Source organism: Haliotis rufescens, unplaced genomic scaffold, assembly GCF_023055435.1.
Source record: "Haliotis rufescens isolate VD_foot unplaced genomic scaffold, xgHalRufe1.0.p SCAF_20, whole genome shotgun sequence".
NCBI classification, from domain to species: Eukaryota; Metazoa; Mollusca; class Gastropoda; order Lepetellida; family Haliotidae; genus Haliotis; species Haliotis rufescens.
In genome coordinates, this window is record NW_025963891.1 from 545566 (window position 1) to 564219 (window position 18654).

The following is an 18654-nucleotide window of genomic DNA, read 5'->3' on the forward strand; positions in this document are numbered from 1 at the left end:
ATGCCTGTTTATGCCTGTTCTTTGGGGTTGCCACTTGTCACACCGAAGGCCAGGTTCAATTCCCCACATGGGTAAAATGTGTGAAGTTCATTAGTGGTGTTCCAAGCAGTGATATTTCTGGAATAGTGCTGTGTAAAACCTCCCTCCCTCCCTCCCTCCCTCCCTCCCTCACTCACTCACTCACTCACTCACCACGCTTGCCGTAAAAAGGTGTCTATGCTTGTCGTAAAAGGCGACTAAGGGGATCGGTCGGTCAGGCTCGCTGACTTGGTTGATGCATGTCATCGAGCCCAATTGCGTGGATCGATGCTCATGATATCAATAACTGGATTGTCTGGTCCTGACTCGATTATTTACAGACCGCCGTCATATAGCTGGAATATTGCTGAGTGCGGCGTTAAACAACAAACCACCCACCCACTCACCCACTCACTCACTCACTCACTCACTCACTCACTCACATACATTAGCCCTCCTGACTGAATACCAACATATGAAGAATTATATTATTTGTGATATACATCCTATGATTACATGGGTGCCCTTACAACATGTCTCATATTTTGGCTGAAATGATGGAGGTCTGTAAATAACGGACATAACCAGACAAAACAGTGGTTGATATTAAGAACCACAACCCACACCATTCAACCAGTCACCTGATACGTTAAGTTGCCTGGTACTACAGACCTAGGTTGTTCACCTTGAATCCTACTTGGTAATGCATATGGTGATAGGTCTGGTTTGTACCTGCACCAGTACCCATGGTATGCAGTTTGGCTGGGGGGAGGGGGGCCACGGGTGGCCCAGTTGTCTAAGGCACTGAAATTCACAGAGTTGCATCCCCAGGAAATACCAGAAACCTATGAATCTGGTTAGCTCTGATTATATTTATAGGTTTCACCAAAGTGATAAGCATCAGACCTGATCACTTTCCACATTCCCCCCATATTCCTCCCACATCAAGCAGACATGCCCTGGTGTAACTGAAATACCCATTTAACCTCCAACTGACTCACTCACTCACTCCTTGGGCTGATAATGCTCCATGTGGATTCGAACCAGTATGCATGCATATACTGCATATTCGCAAAGAGTGTGAGTACTATGATAAGGGACTCCTGAAGAAGAGAAGGTCTTCAGCAACCCATGCTTGCCGTAAAATGCTGCTATGCTTGTAAGAGGCAACTAACGGGATCGGTGGTCAGGCTCGCTGACTTGGTTGATGCATGTCATCGTATCCAAATTGCGTGGATCGATAGTCATGATGTCAATCACTGTATTGTCTGGTCCAGACTCGATTATTTACAGACTGCCGTCATATAGCTGGAATATTGCTAAATGCGGTGTTAAACCAAAACCAAACCAAACCAAACTATGATAACAAGGTAGACACAATTTGATGGATAACAACTTCTTTAATACTGTGAAAAGGGACGTTTCGGTATAGATCCTTAAACCGTTGTCAAGCAAGTCTGAATGAGGGACATTGTACAGAAGATATATAGTAGGTGGAGGATTAACAGTAGAGGATTAACAGTAACAACAATTGCATAAATGAGTGGGATATGGGATGAAATAGCCTTGATCTCTGTTGATTGATGGCTTGTGGCAGCGAATGTGGACTGCTTCTGTGAGTTTTCTTTTAGTGAAATCATGGAGGTTGTTGGCGAGGATTTGGACGTTGTCCCAGTTGATGTTGTGATTGGGACAGTTGCTGATATGGTCCGAGATGGCTCATTTGCTGTCGGATTTAATGGTGGAGGTTTTGTGCTCTTTCATTCTGGTGTTGATTGGGCGGGATGTGTAAGATGTGTACATCCCGCCCAATATGACATTTTTGAACTTGCAAGAAGTTCGCTATGCCAGATCTGCTGAAAGTTGTCTTTTCGACGTTGTTGAAACATATTAAGAAAAACCTTTCGGTTTCCATACATTTGAAACATCCATATATCTCCAAACCCAAGTTTACAAAGACAGTTCCTTAATTTAGTTACCCAATTGACACGACCATGTTCATCATACAGGCACAACATATTGTGGCACTTTCTGGGTAAACGGAAGTCTGGCATCTTTAGTATGTTCAGCCAATATGTGACACATCTGATCAAAGCATATACACGAACAGGGTATTTGCCACACGCGCCTACTACAGCATTATTTGAAGCAGATAATTTTAATCCCCAAAACCGTTTACAAGCATAATAACTGCACAGTTTCAAATTTTTCAACATTTTCAAACCCCCAGACCTCGGCACCATACAGAAGCACTGGCATGATCTTCGCACCGAAACTTTGAAAGTAGAAATCTGGTGAAAAAGGTTGTAGTGAATGTATACCTCTCAGGATAGTTATCCATACCCTTTTCGCCTGCATGCCATCTTATCAAGAGTTTTAGACCAGTTAAGCCTATTATTAAAATACAAACCCAGGTAAGTATAACCGCAAACAACTTCAACCCTTTTCTCTTTGTAAAACAACTTATCGAAACGTGACAAACAACCACCAATTTTTAAATACAACAACTTTGGTCTTAGACATATTAACTGACATTTTCCGAGTGTTACACAAAATCTCAAGGATGCTTAATTTCTCTTGGAGGTTAGAAAAACTATCACCAACGAGTATCAAATTATCTGCAAATAGAAGTAAAGGGATGTGGACAATGTCTGGATGGAGCTGTACACCAAACGGACACTCCTCTTCCATCTCCGGAACGTTTTCATTTATGAAGAACTGGAACAAGAACGGGCTAAGTACACAGCCTTGTCTGACACCCAAAGGGCAATCGACATACTAACTCACTCATTTGGCCGAAACAGTGACCAACCACTTGGTGAAACACTGTTCAATCACTACCAAATTGCCAGATTACAGAACGAAAAAGGTAGCGTTGTGAGTGATTTACTGGATGTGAAAACACTACCAAATAATGCTCTTTCAAGCTGACATTCTTTCTGTCACATGGTGATCTGATACAATGTTCCATTCAGTACTGGTCATTGTTTAATTTATGAATAATTAGCTTTAACTTTGTGAACACAAAATGCCATTTATAAAGTGGTCAAATGTAACAAACGTTATATTTGGGACAACACTTTCTTAGTAAAGTACAGATTCTAGTACTTTGGGGATTGAGTCCCATCCGGCATTCGAACCCACACTGCCAGAGTGAGGCATCTAATCGCCAGCACACAAAGTTAGCGATCTTACCCACTCAGTCACCGAGGCTGCAACAAAACTTTGTAAAATTTGAAATTGAATATTTGTGGCGAAGAAAAATCCCCCTACGCTCAACTTTTGGTTATCAGTATATAACAAGTGTGAGAAACATCTACAATAACACAGGCTGCAGTTTGTGGCGCTAGGGGTTAACTATAATGTGTTATAACCTTTACTCCCTCTACCCTTATGAATATAGTTGTTATGGCCAGCCGATAAACTCTCTAAGTTGCCTTCATATTCAGACAATCACAGTCCTTGGATTAGCCGGATAAAGCTCTGGATCAGTGCCAGGATCTTCTTAGCGTTGGTCTTCGAGGTTCTATTATTAATACGATTGAGTGGCGCTTTTTTTCTTTTCTTTCGTTTTTGTTTTGTTTGTTTTTTGTTGCTGTTTATTTATTTATTTTGGGGTTTTGGGGTTTTTTGGGTTTGTTTTTTTTTTTTGGGGGGGGGGGTACATTTGATATATAAATTACATATTGTATTGTTTTATTATTGTTTTAAATGTGAATATTTTATTATTTGCATTGTGACTGATGCCTTTTAGGTAGCGCAGGATACCCTTGGGGACTCAGACCGTCATGAACAGTGTATTTTTGCAGCAGGTATGATTTGTCTGCTGAGACGACTGTGTGCCCGGACAACAAGGCGGAAATAGGAGGAACTTGGGTATTCGTCTCCACTTGCTCTCGCCAGGTAATCATATCTAAATCTTCATCAATAGACGTTTTGGACAACTGTAGATTAAGATACGAATCTCAACACTAGATCGGTTATTGGCGCTGAAAAGGGATCTTTCAGTCAACTGAGACACGTGCAGGTAATGATTCGGTCTATTGCAATTTAAGTGTACCCAAATGCTGAGGTCGTGTAAGGTAATATGTATGCATGCCACGTGAGGATTGCGTGCGTGACGTCAGCAGTATTGAGTTATTAGTTATCAGCGAGATCTAGTCTCTGCTCGAAAAGAAGCCCTCGTTTGACCCAACTGGTTAGAAGTAGCTGTACAAAACTGCCGTTTCAATTGATTATGGCGACCAAAAAGAAAACCACGGCACATCTAAATGTTGTTGATAATCGAGACGTACTTTTTTAATGGTTGATAGATATCGTAGCGTGTAATATAATAATACAATTGTAGCGGCCATAAAATTTCCGAGTCCCGTGATGGGATTCGAACCACGGACCTTCTGATCAGAGGTCGGACGCCTTGTCCACATGACCAAAGAGGTTAGCCCCGTCAGCAAGCAGACAAGGTAAGGATGTCATCTGTGGGATGACTCCACGCCCTGCTACACAATATATAGGTATCATATAGTGTCCATTCGTTTCTGGAGGGGCTGTGGGGTAGCTTAGTGGTTTAAACCTTCGTTGTCATGCCGAAGACCCGGGTTTGATTCCCCACATGGGTACAGTGTGTGAAGCCCACTAGTATTGCTAAGTGCGGCGTAAAACATCTCGCCCACTCGTTCTGCTGTCCGATCACCTTAATACAGTTCATTCCGGTATCAGGGCGGCCGGGTAGCCTAGTGGTTAAAGCGTTCGCTCGTCACGCTGAAGACCCGGGTTCGATTCCCGACATGGGTACAATGTGTGAAGCCCATTTCTGGTGTCCCCCGCCGTGATGTTGCTGGAATATTGCTAAAAGCGGCGTAAAACCGTACTCACTCACTCATTCCGGTATCGCGGAGGCATCGCCGTATCCTACCCTCTTGTCTCTCGATGGCAGCTATCAGTCTGTCTGTCTCTCTGTATGTATGTTTGTCTATATCGAAGCCCCGATTCTCTGAAATTTCCACATCGATCAGTCCCACTTCGAGAAAACATGAGCTCCATACAGTTGCATCATTGAAGATAGGACCTGTACACATTGAGAGAACTGTACTGATGGAGTGCCCTGGCCAACAGCCACGATTACAAATTCAAAGCGCTACACATGGTGGTATTCCAACAACGTTATATCATACGATACGTTTAAACAGTTCACTATCATTAATTTGGACTGATACCTATAAATATCGGAAGTACCGTCAGGTCAGAAGCCATGTATTTTTGTTTGTTGTTTAACGCCGTTGTCATGTGAAACAAATCGGGTATTCTTGAACTTTTTTGAGTAGTATACATAAATATGTACATTGAGATGTATGTAGGATGTCACATTGTGTGATGGGACAGTAAGGTATGCACGTTTCAGGGAACAGTATATATTTAAACTGACATTAACCACTTTCTCAAAGCACACATCTTGTTATCTTTGTGTGCTGTTTAACGCCGCACTCAGCAATATTCCAGCTCTAAGACGGCGGTCTGTAAATAAACGAGTCTGGACCAGACAATCCAGAGATTGACATCATGAGCATCGATCCACGTAGTTGGGATACGATGACATGCATCAACCAAGTCAGCGAGGCTGACCACCCGATCCCGTTAGTCGCCTCTTGCGACAATCATAGCCGCCCCAGAAGCCATGTAAGTGGGTTACATTCGCATATCTTATTGCTGAATAACACCAGTCTATAGCTATATGTGTAAATGTAGGGGTATTGCAGGACCGGAAATATCAAACGCCGGATCTCCAACAAATCCCGGTCTTTGTGATGAGGTAATACGGTAGGTTGATCCCCACGCATACTTCCACGTGTACACACAGAGGTAGGTCTCTTCCCGCTAACGGTAGCCAACGAGCGTTCATTCATGGGTGAGTGGGTGAGTATGGTTTTACGCCGTTTTTAGCAATATTCCAGCGGGGGACACCAGAAATGGGCTTCATACATTGTACCCATGTCGGGAATCAAACCCGGGTCTTCGGCGTGACGAGCGAACGTCATTCATGGGTGTTTTCTACCCATAGGTCCTTGCGCGAGGTGTTTATAAACAATATATAACGCTCATGTCGTGTGCAAAAATTGAATAACATTGTGACGTATGTAGGTCACGACTTACGTTCGATCCTCCGGCCTTTGGGTATAGGTTGATGGCTTCTTGAACTGACATATGGCGACATAGTGAAGAGTCAGGGTCGCTTTGCATTCTGTGCAGAATAATAAACTCAAAACCAACTCCAGAGTTTGATTTCACACATTTATGACCAGAGATCAATGTCATCTTGAACACCGCATGACATGCGAGCACACACCAGTATATATAAATGTATGCTACTCGCATCAACCCTGAGTTAACAAACGTAGATTATATTTCGTTCTCCAATATGTAAATAGAAATAACATCTGTAAAATCATTAAAAACAAGTCATAGGATATAATGCATATGTTAAGCAGTATCACACGGTATCAATAACTTAAAGCACAACACACAGTAAAAATATTAACACCAACATATACAAATACTCCAACTGGGCTAAAGCCCGACTTGAGTACGTGAGGGAGTTTGGTTTAACGCCGTTTTGAACAGTATGTCAGTTATATCACTGAGTATCAGGGTAACGTGGGAGGAAAACCGGAAGTGAGTGGGTCTTGGAGGTGAAACCCACGAACACCGGCATGGTGCTAATGAACATAGAGAGGTAATCAGGGCGTATCTGGGATTCGAGCCCACGATCATGGGATTCTGGCACGCCTAAGGGAGGCAAGGGCCCTGGTCTACCCTGTCTGTGGTGACGGTTGAGTTGGGGTTAAACCAGGTGCTCGGTATTCCGCTGATGTCACGGTGCTGTATGCTGGTGAATAACGCAATATGTATATCAATACAGCGGTTATTTACAATGGAACATTTCTTGACACACTCTGGCCTCACACACTGACCGACTTGGGTGAATAGACTGTGGAAGGGGTAACTGTGTTATGTGCTTCATTATCATAGTGGGATTGTCTAGGGGCACCACACACACACACACACTCTGCCTGACACACGCGCGCGCACACACATACACACACGTACATCCTCGACCTTGCCCTATTTAAGAAGAACCCCGTTAGTTTTTCATTGATGTTTACATGAAAATTGAAATAATCAAATTTCAAATCCACAACCTGATTACCAATAATAATAGTAATTATAATAATAATAATAATGATATCCATGTATTCATAATGCTCCAAATTCACACCCTAAATCATGCTCAAAGTGCTTGATTATATCCCCGGTCATTCTCAACTCCCTGAGGAGTATAGTACCAAAGCTGCTTGTAAGGCGCCAGAAGATTAACAGTGCACACATTCCTAATAAAAATTTAGGAGTTTCGGGGGAATATATTTTGAGTGTGGCGTTTTGTTTACCCTAGATATGCGTAAACACGTCTTCAGAGGGCCAAGAAATGTAGCCACGTAATGTCGTTCTGACCTGATCGATACCTATTTAAAGCCATACCGCCGCATTCTCGATTATCTAGTGAATTACATCTCCATTCAATTACGTTATTAATCATAACAGAATGGCGATTTGGCGATTTGATACACTGGATAAACGAGGATGGAGGCCACATGCATCAACCAAGTCAGCGAGCCTGACCACCTGATCCCGTTAGTCGCCTCTTACGACAAGCATAGCCGTCTTTTACGGCAAGCATGGGTTGCTGAGGGCCTATTGTACCCATTTACAAGGATGTGAGCTCTCTGTACTGTATACTAGTATACATTCATATCACATAGAATGCGTCAAAACATATGTCATTTGCTTCACAATGATCCGGTTGGACTAAGAATATCATGGGATGAATTTACGCGTCCATTTTGCGTGTAAGGAAAACACATTGTACCGTAAGCATAGGCGAATGTATATACATGTATATCGTTTCAAACCAACACATTTACATAATTTCAGATTTGGTGGAAAAAACGAGGTAGGATAAGGGCTCTATTTGACCCACTGAAAATGTCAAATCAAAGTTGCGTAAAATGTTTAACTATTGGAGTAGAAAGTATAAGACATGTTCAAATACATGAGTGTGTGAGTTGGGTTTAACGCCGCTTTTAACAGTATTCCAGTTATATCGTGGCGTGTCAGCTTAATGTGGGAGGAAAGCCCGAAAAGATGCAGGTCTCAGACGTTTATCACTTCGGTGAAACCCACGAGCACAGGTATGGTGCTGACAAACCTAGAAACATAATCGGGGCGAACCGGGATTCGAACCCACAATCATAGGTTTCTGGCGTGCCCTATGGACGCAACTCTGCACAGCGAATCGCGGCGCCTTTGACGACTTGGCCACCCGTGCCCCCTTCAAATACATAAGTTTGGCTAAAATTAGGGACATAAGAACGATTATAACAATGAGCGCGTCCATGTCCCGAGATGAATATTTTGCCACATGCACTGTTTGAAGTACAAATGATCGTGGAGGCTTGTGAATTGTACAATCGACCCTGCTTTTAGCAAAGATTTCTTGTGAATATGGAAAGGGTTTTGTCTTTATTATTTATCTAAAATACTTGCTCGTGTTCAAATATAAAAAAACGCTTCCTGAAAACCTCTCAAATCAGCCAGTTTAATACATTTTAACCTTGACTTAGTGTTTTAGAAAGTACAAAACACGCAATAGTTCAATTGAACACATCAGATAATTTTCATACTGATTTGTAAAGGTATTCCTCATTTCTCACATTATGTACATCACGTGGACCCCACAAATGGCATACATCTACGTGACGTGATTCTATCATGTCAGTTTTCGACAAGACATGAATAACTGATTACTCAGCACTTTCGTGTGACGCTTAACAAGTAATCTATTCATACGCCACGGCGAGCTCCACAGACCTGAACAAAGTATATGAATAAATAAAATCCAATTAAATATCAACGATGGATTTCTTCCATTCTACGTTTTACCACATCTGTCAGTGTATGGATCAGGCCAGACATGAATCCCAGAATTTCAAAGAACTTCAATAACAGATAGGATTATAGTCCTCGCCACGACATATCGCGATTATTGATTAACGAGGTGAGCTGCAAATATGCTCACAAAGTGAAAACAAGCCATTTCGTCGATAAGGAATATTACTTACAGTTATGTAAAAAAATGCAAAGTGCGCTTTTCAAGAAATATTCATTTTGCTAGCGAGAAACATCATCGTTTGGTTCTGATCACGTGACTACTATCCGGGTCAGCTTGCGAAGTCATGTGACCGCTTGCAGTCACCTGACTGCCGATTCTTACCCGGGTTGTAACCACGTGATCAAAACTCAATGATGATGTTTATCGCTTGCCTTTGAATATTTCTTGAAAAGCGCACTTTGCAATTTTTCTTATTACTGTAAGTAATATCCACCATGGGCGGAATTGCTTGTTTTCACTTTACAAGTATTAGCACACATGCAGCTGTCTTCGTTTATTAATCATCGCGATAGTTCGTGATTCTATTTCAAGTGGTGTCATTGACGCAATTTAGATTTAATGAAACAATTCATATTTGATCGTATATTTCCATACACTGCCTTTGCTTCAAAAACATTTTATTCAAATGCAAATATGATGTAATACTGATAATAAATATAAAATCTGACATATTATATTAAACTTTAACACATTTTCACTCTTTAAGCCAGCGCTTGAAAGTCTCAGTACCATTCCATATACATACAGTTAAATTATAACTTACAGTGAAATTCCTGTAGCCAGGAGGCAACAGTTCATGTATGTTTGACAAAGCGTTTTGACCGTTGCGTCTAGGGACCTCACTGCGGGCCAAGGTGACCTTCACGCTAAACACATTATAAAGAAATGTACATCGACTACCAAATCATCGGGTACATTCGTCACCACTCGCCTCTTTCCGTGAGCTGCAAGCTTGTCCCGGAATAACACGAGTTGGTCACGAATGCATCGGGTTTACAAACATCTGTGTCGGTACATGCTCAGGCTAATCGTTGAACCAAACCTGGATATGCAATTGTAACATGGGTTTTGAGAAGCCTAAATAAGCTCGTGAATCTAATTAAAACGTTCAAGAGAAATGTTCTTCACAAGTGTGTAGATTTGTATACAAATGTAAAACGGTATCCTAAAAAGAAAACCCCCCGTATATGATCAACTATAATATTTTTTTAGATAAAATAACCCTAATTATTGAACGAACTGATATTTCTTCTTTTAACAGAATACAATGCACAGAATACAAAGAACATTGTGAACACGAAAACATGACAAAAGGTAAAAATATGTCAATATGACATCAGCAGCTTGATTTGAAGAACTCGGTTTGGGTGGCATGACACAATATAGTGAGATCCGGTGATGCGGCTGTGTGTAAGCAAGCAGGGATGTCTGGGTATCTGTATCACTAGGAAGTGGCATTCCACGACGGTAATAGAAGAAACAGATGTTATATTGGCACTGGCTCAACCAGCGCGTGCATGGACGTGATGCACGCACGAGAAACTTCATATATAGGCTATGTTTACACACGTACCTCCATCACAGTGGCACATACACACATGGATATACACTATCACGCACTAGTGTAGTGCTAGTATCAGTCTCGGAAATGTAAACCCTCCTCCAAGGAAACTGCAATGTCGTTGATGATGAAATCATCGTCATAGTCCAAACACTGGGATAACACAATCGTTGCTTTTACCGTCATATCGCCAAAAATGGCTTGCGACTGTTTTGCAAGTCGATCCTTGAGCGTCCGTTTCGTCTCCTCGGCTTCGTCCTTGTGTATAGGTTCCGATATGAATGTCTGAATCTTCCTCCCTCCCTCTATGTATCTCCATCGTATACTTCCCAGCTGATCCTTCGACATCAGTCCAGCTCCCAGAGGAATCCCATTCACAAGTCGAGGGAGTTTTTTAAAACACGAGTTGGGGACGTCGGAGTCACTATACACTGGTTGCAGAACGATTTGTAGCATATAACACTGTTTTTCATCTTCCTCGCTTTTTAGTCTCAATCGCACCATTTTCCCCACTTCGTGGGGAGATATTGTAAACATAGACGTGTACGACATTTCAACAAAGCCGGCAACTTGTCGTCTGCTACTGGGAATAGGACGAGGGTAATCAAGTTGCAAGGGGTTGTGGGAAGGGAGGCCGATTTCGCACCAGGATGCCAGGTTGGTAACTGGTTGAATGCCCTTGAGTTAAAATCTTACAAGGCTTGCAATGCCGCCTTCTCGTGTCAAATCCAGACTTGTTTCTGTTTTGTCCTTCAGCAGTAAGTCCATGAACGTTTCAGTAATAGCAGACGACACTACGGAATGTTGGCAACGTCTGCGCTGACCTGCCTGGTATACGCGCAATGCTGAAGGGGAATCACGCCAACCACTTTATATAGATCCCGCTCACACACCTTGTATTACCCGGGCTTACGTCCTTACTGCCGATTCACGTAGAACAATAGAGTTTAGAAACCTACGTAACTCTAATCTAACGTTTAGCGGGTGGTCGGGGATTACTAAGCTAGTGGTGAAAGGCTGCTCCGTTATGATGTATACTGTACTAATCCCGTCTCGCGCTCCAACAGGCGGGGGACCACAGACGGTGCCTGCACATGCATGCGCACCACAACTTAATCAATACAGCCGTGGTTACACAATAACATACAAGATTAAGTCTTGCACGGCTGGAGTACAACACCCAAGGGTTAGGGTGGGGTAGTTTCAAGTTCATATACCCACAACACAGTCATGAGAAACATATAAGTAAAAGTCCAGGGAGGTATTATCATCAATCACTGTCGAGGGGAATTGTATGCACTTACGAAGTGTTTATTGTATTACTTTACCATTCGTTCTATTTTTGAGTGTTTGATGGTTGGCAAGTTTAGATTAACAGGGAACATGTCAGCCGCGGCTATGTATGATAACCTTACTGTTAGTGTACACTTGAACCTCGTGATTCCAGAACCCACACATTCTGGACAGCTGCATACGGCAGTTTGGTTAAACACAGGAAATTGATAACTAAATGTTTCGTTGTAATCGCCGTCACAAGCAGTCAACATTATTAAAATTATGTATTTTGCATGTTATTGATGAAGTGATGTTATATAGCTACGATTATCTCTGGGCTTAGAGAACAATTCTACAAAGGTGTAAACCTCTGTCTTGATTTCCGGGCACAATAGATAATAAGTCCCAGTATCGTCTTATACCCGACGTTGTCTGTAGAGAAAACAACCATGAACTGACCAAGTTTTGGAAGCAGGAGAATAACTCACCGATGTAAGATCATATTGTATTTGTTTAAAACATGCTTTCGGGAAAAATTAATCGTTATCAATAATGATTACCTTTTTATGATACGTGTAGCAAACAATGTATTATTAATACAATGTATTGTGTTTTACATTCATATACCATACTTATCCACAGTCTGCTCTGTTCAAATATATTGAAATATATAGTATACAATGAAGGCAGTTTGTTAATAGTGTATAATATATATGATTTAGTTATAAAAATGTATTTTGATATGACTCCAGTAGATACTCCTTTTGTTGAAGTCTATATACCCTCAACCATCGTAGGCAACATACGACATAACGCCATAGGGACAGCGTTGGTGACTTAGAAAGTCGCTACTTAATTCTATCAAAATGCCAGGCTAAAGAAACTATACAGTTGTAAAATGGATTTGACTCAAACATTACAAACGTTATCAAAACGTTACTAGGCTGAAAACAGTCGCCGAAACACTGCAAACGTAAGTAACTATGATACATGTATCCAATACATCATCATCCAATAACCATTTCTTGTTTGTTTCATTTCTAGCCTTCATCAAACATGGGTCTATACATCTTACACAGCCCTATTATACATGCATTTACAACTTTATGCAATGGTCATGTTCCAATCAAAGCGGTTAGAAACGTTTGTTGATACTCAAAATTAATCCATAGAAGTGTTTGTGCGTTGTTAACCATTTCTTGTACTATTTGCAATAATTAGGGGTGAAACGATACGTACATCGGTGCGTAGGCGCATCGTGAGTTTTCATGCGATGATACGATACACAATACGATTTTCTCTGTATCGATACAAGACGATATACTTGTTAAAACATATAACTTACTACTCATTTAATGCCCCCCCTCCACACACACACACACACCACAGCGTTTTTGTCAGTCACATTCAGCAAAATGTGTTGTAATTAGCATTAGTTCACTAATACAAATAGCCTCCACGAACATGTGTCTACAGCTAGATTTTTTCCCTTTTGAACCTGCTTTGAAATATTAAAAGTCATGAAGTTTCCACGCGATTAGACGCAAATATGTGTATCGCGATACGTATCGTATCGTGACCTATGTATCGCGATACGTATCGTGTCGTGACCTATGTATCGCGATACGTATCGTATCGTGACCTATGTATCGCGATACGTATCGTGACCTTTGTATCGCGATACGTATCGTATCGTGACCTATGTATCGCGATACGTATCGTATTGTGGCCTTGCGGTAAAGTTTCACCCCCAGTTTGCATTGCATGATTACATACAAGATTATACACACAATTGTTACGCCAGAACTTATCTCAACATATTGATCATAATATCACCTGAACCCTAATTTATTTTCCGTGGTATATATACTACCGTTTTTATATATTCATACACCAAAAGACGGAGCGGAAATTACAACTGACAACCAACTGACACAAGACATATTGCTGAAATGAAAGAGCCGTAAAACAGACCTACTTCCTAGGCTCAGCATGGTGGAAATGGTCCGTGAAAACAGACATATAGAGATAAAACCACATTTAATTACAAAGAAAGGCATTTCAGAACAACTTCCCAATCAAGGCACACAAGGAGCCTTCTGTATTTATGTTGTTGAACTTGGGAGCTTAAACGGCACTGGTCACATGAAAAGCCTCATGTCGTGTGTTACTTCCGACAATCCTAACAATAGGTGAGGTGAAGTAAGGTGTAACGTCGTGTTCAAGATTACTGCACTTATATAGCGATGTGTGTGTGTGTGTGTGTGTGTGTGTGTGGTGTGGTGTGGTGCGGTGTGGTGTGGTGTGGTGTGGTGTGTGTGTGTGTGTGTGTGTGTGTGTGTGTGTGTGTGATCGTGGGTTGAAATCCCGGTTCGCCCCGATTATGTTTCTTGGTTTGTCAGCGCCATAACCGTGCTCGTGGGTTTCACCTAAGTGAACGGCTAAGACTTGCATCACTTTGAGCTTTCCTCCCACATCAAGCTGACACGCCGAGATATAACTGGAATACTGTTCAAAGCGTCACTCAAAATGTCGATACTTCATATTGGTCGAAAAGTACAATGATGAATAATATAACATAAACTACGTATATTGATGTATATCTTTGCCATTTACAACTCCGCAACGCCTGTAACAATTAAAAAAAACAAACTTTTACTCAAATCAGTTAACATTAACTGCAAATGTTTTGTTTTTTTCAAAATTCGATCTATCACTTCACAAACGGACGATAGCCACACTGGTAAAGATTAAAATAATTACATTGTCAATCTTCCTTGGCAACAAACGAGGTAGCTCATTAAGATACGCCAAGGAAACATAATTAACGACCCTAACTAATCCCGACCCCCGAGGACACCAAGGGAGGTAATTATATGATCCTGAAAGGCTCCGATTAAGACAATCAGTAAACCATTGTCCTTGTGATCCATTAGAACACTTAACTGTAAATAATGGTATTGATCACTCCTGCAGAATTGTGATCATATAAATTAGTAAAAACACTTCTCAAATTGTCTTACCTTTTCAAACTTCTGTACCGCTAATTAGGAATATTTATTTGTTTGTTGTTTAACGCCGCAGTCCTAATTACGAGTATCCAGTGTATGGTAAATAAGAATACGATCACAGAACTTTACCTTTGTTTTTAGTATTTTGTAGTCATATTACCAAAGAGTGGCTTTCACACGTTGTATCAGGGAGGGGGAACCAGGTATTCCGTGTGACCAAATAACCTTTTTATCACAAGGCTGGCCTGTTATATATCTTTAAAACAAAGCGTCCAAACGCCATATTTTAAAGTATGCATACTGTCCCTTGTTGAAAATGTAACCAAAGGCAGTTAAGTTACCAGTTTGAACTCCCCCCGAGAGGGGACTGAAATGGGGATTCGGTGGCTACAATGGCGGTTGTGTATGTATAAGACAAAACAGGGAATCCAACTCTCAGTGGCGATACTGTTGATTGTGTATCATCGTTCTCCAACGGCGTGAATGGATGTTCAAGTTATCGACCACTGGTTTGTCTGTCCAAGACAAGGTATGCGTTTTGCGGGCTTATAAAAATGACCTTCTCTCTCGTTTGATTCAAATGATTGTCACCTGACCTAGTCTACCCATGACCAAACATCAGGGTCATTTAGGACTCACATTGTACTGCCTAATGTTTGTTTGTTTGTTGTTTAACGTCGCACTCAGCAGTATTACAGCTGTATGACGGCGGTCTGTAAATAATCGAGTCTGGACCAGACAATCCAGTGATTGACATCATGAGCATCGACCCACGCAATTGGAATAGGATGACATGCATCAACCAAGTCAGCTAACCTGACCACCCGATCCCGTTTGTGGCCTCTTATGACAAGCATGGGTTGCTAAAGACCTATTCTACCCCGGATCTTCACGGGTAACTGCTTAATGTATTACACAGACATCGTACGAGTCAGTGCAACACACATATGTTATTTATTTCAACAACGCTTGTGCAGGTGTATGCCCATGTTATGTTTCATTTAAAATAACGTATTTGCCTTAAATGTATTCGATTATCAACTGAAACGCTTTCTCTCACTCACTCACTCGCTCATCAACCCAACCACTCACTCACTCACTCATACTCACTCTTTGTTTCGATTCCATTCTCGTCGCAGTATATGTTTTTTTTTAATTTGCAGTTGCCACAATTACAATGACGTCAGACTTTCATGCCGTCACACTTAAAGACTGGTTCTCTTTCTTTCCTTGGCAGGCAGAGTAACATCAGCGACTCCAAGCGGTGGTTCCGAGAACCCGTCTATTACATATCTATTGTGAACCACCCACATTTAAACGAGGTAACTCGTTAGACTGATTTTGCTGCGATGGTGTTTATGATGTAAAAGCTAAATGCGCATATTTATATGCGTGTACCAACAGTGGAACCAGTTAAAAGTTAGTAAAGGTCACAACCCTTGCAAATCCACCCGACTACGGTCCTCCACAGAGCTAATTTAGCGCTAAGATTATCGTACTTAAGTCGGAGTCTATTCAGAGTCAACCCTTGACGCCATTGACAGTTGGAAATTGACACGATGTTATCTTTTAAGTCCATGTAGATCAAACATGTTAGTACACGTGGCCGTATTACTCGTGACCTCTACCCATGGGATTCGTCATTAACGAAGCTTACAGACATGCTAGTGTCGAGGTCTCCTGGGATATATTTCCCTGTCTCAAGTGGCTACAATATGAGACTATATTTAGTTAGGGTTTTAAAAGAAAGTATTGTGACAATCTCTTGTCTGTACAATCTCAAATTTAATTACTTGAATGACATAACCGTTAGTGGACATCAGGCTGTTATAATTATTTGATTTAAGGATCCGTCGACGACAAATTTCATAAGCTTGGTTAAATGTTTGGAATTTCTCACTCACTGACTCACTCACTCACTCACTCACTCACTCACTCACTCTCACTCAACCACCCACCCACTCACTCAACCACTCACTCACTCACTCAACCACCCACCCACCCACCCACTCACTCACTCACTCACTCAACCACCCACCCACTCACTCACTCACTCACTCACTCACTCACTCATTCACTCACCCACCCACTCATTCACTAACCCACCCACCCACTCACTCACTCACTCACTCACTCATTCATTAACCCACACATCCACTCACTCAACCACTTACTCACTCACTCACTCACTCACTCACCCACCCACCCACTCATTCACTAACCCACCCACCCACTCACTCAACCACTAACTCACTCACTCACTCACCCATTCACTAACCCACCCATCCACTCACTCAACCACTTACTCACTCACTCACTCACTCACTCACTCACTCGCTCACCCACTCACTCACTCAACCACCCACCCACCCACCCACCCACTCACTCAACCACCCACCCACTCACTCACTCACTCATTCACTCACCCACCCACTCATTCACTAACCCACCCACCCACTCACTCACTCACTCATTCACTAACCCACACATCCACTCACTCAACCACTTACTCACTCACTCACTCACTCACTCACCCACCCACCCACTCATTCACTAACCCACCCACCCACTCACTCAACCACTAACTCACTCACTCACTCACCCATTCACTAACCCACCCATCCACTCACTCAACCACTTACTCACTCACTCACTCACTCACTCACTCACTCACTCAACCACCCACTCACTCACTCAACCACTCAACCACCCACCCACCCACTCATTCACTCACCCACTCATCCATCCACCCACCCACCCACCCACCCACTCACTCACTCACTCACTCACTCAACCACCCATCCACCCACCCGCTCACTCACTCACTCACTCACTTTATTTTAATAGCAACCAGCAGTAAGCATGTACGCCCATGTTTGTAAACGTTCTGAACGGGCTTCTGTACAAAGGCCCATGAAGAGTATGTTCTTTCACAGGTGATTCTCACCCCGAGTTGATCAGTCGCCATGAATTAGTGAGTGCAAGAGGTGTTACGTCAAATCAAAACCTCGAGCATCCATCTGCAAACAAGTTATTTCTGAGCTGATTAATGATTAACTGGTGTACCAGAGATTAGACTGACACGACGGATCAGAGTGCGGACATACTTCCATCAAAGTTTAATTGGCTTCCCAGGACAAGAAGGTTATCATGTAACGCTGCCTTTCCTGGAATTTGTAAGCAGCTTCGTTGTAAGCAATCGTTGTAAGCAACTTCGTTGTAAGCAATCGTTGTAGATCTCGTTGTAAGCAATCGTTGTAAGTAACTACGTTGTAAGCAATCGTTATAAGCAGCTTCGTTGTAAGCAATCATTGTGGGCAACTTCGTTGTAAGCAATCGTTGTAAGCAACTTCGTTGTAAGCAATCTTTGTAAGTAGCTTCGTTGTAAGCAATCGTTGTAAGTAACTACGTTGTAAGCAATCGTTATAAGCAGCTTCGTTGTAAGCAATCATTGTGGGCAACTTCGTTGTAAGCAATCGTTGTAAGCAACTTCGTTGTAAACAATCTTTGTAAGTAGCTTCGTTGTAAGCAACTTCGTTGTAAGTAATCGTTGTAAGCAACTTCGTTGTAAGTTACTTCGAGCAATGTACATACTGTATGCAGGCATGATATCGTTCTTTATAGTATATGTTGTGTGCATGTCATAAGTTCGTCACAGCACATGTGTACACGTTATTTGTCGTTTTCTATGTTATTTGTTGTAAGTATATCATATATCGTTCTTTATAGTATATGTTGTGTGCATGTCATAAGTTCGTCACAGCACATGTGTACACGTTATTTGT

General features: G+C 41.9%; 1 protein-coding gene across 1 annotated transcript; it reads right to left on the reverse strand.

The window, feature by feature from the left end:
- Positions 1-8644: 8644 nt before the first annotated feature.
- LOC124151052 lies at positions 8645-11655 on the reverse strand. Its single transcript, XM_046523345.2, has one exon. It carries the CDS (start codon positions 11133-11135, stop codon positions 10659-10661), a length of 477 nt encoding a protein of 158 aa, XP_046379301.1. The 5' UTR covers positions 11136-11655; the 3' UTR covers positions 8645-10658.
- Positions 11656-18654: the final 6999 nt, after the last annotated feature.

Excerpts from the sequence above, each read along its gene's own strand:
- LOC124151052 (XM_046523345.2), bottom strand. The coding sequence starts at position 11,135 with ATGTCGTACACGTCTATGTTTACAATATCTCCCCACGAAGTGGGGAAA.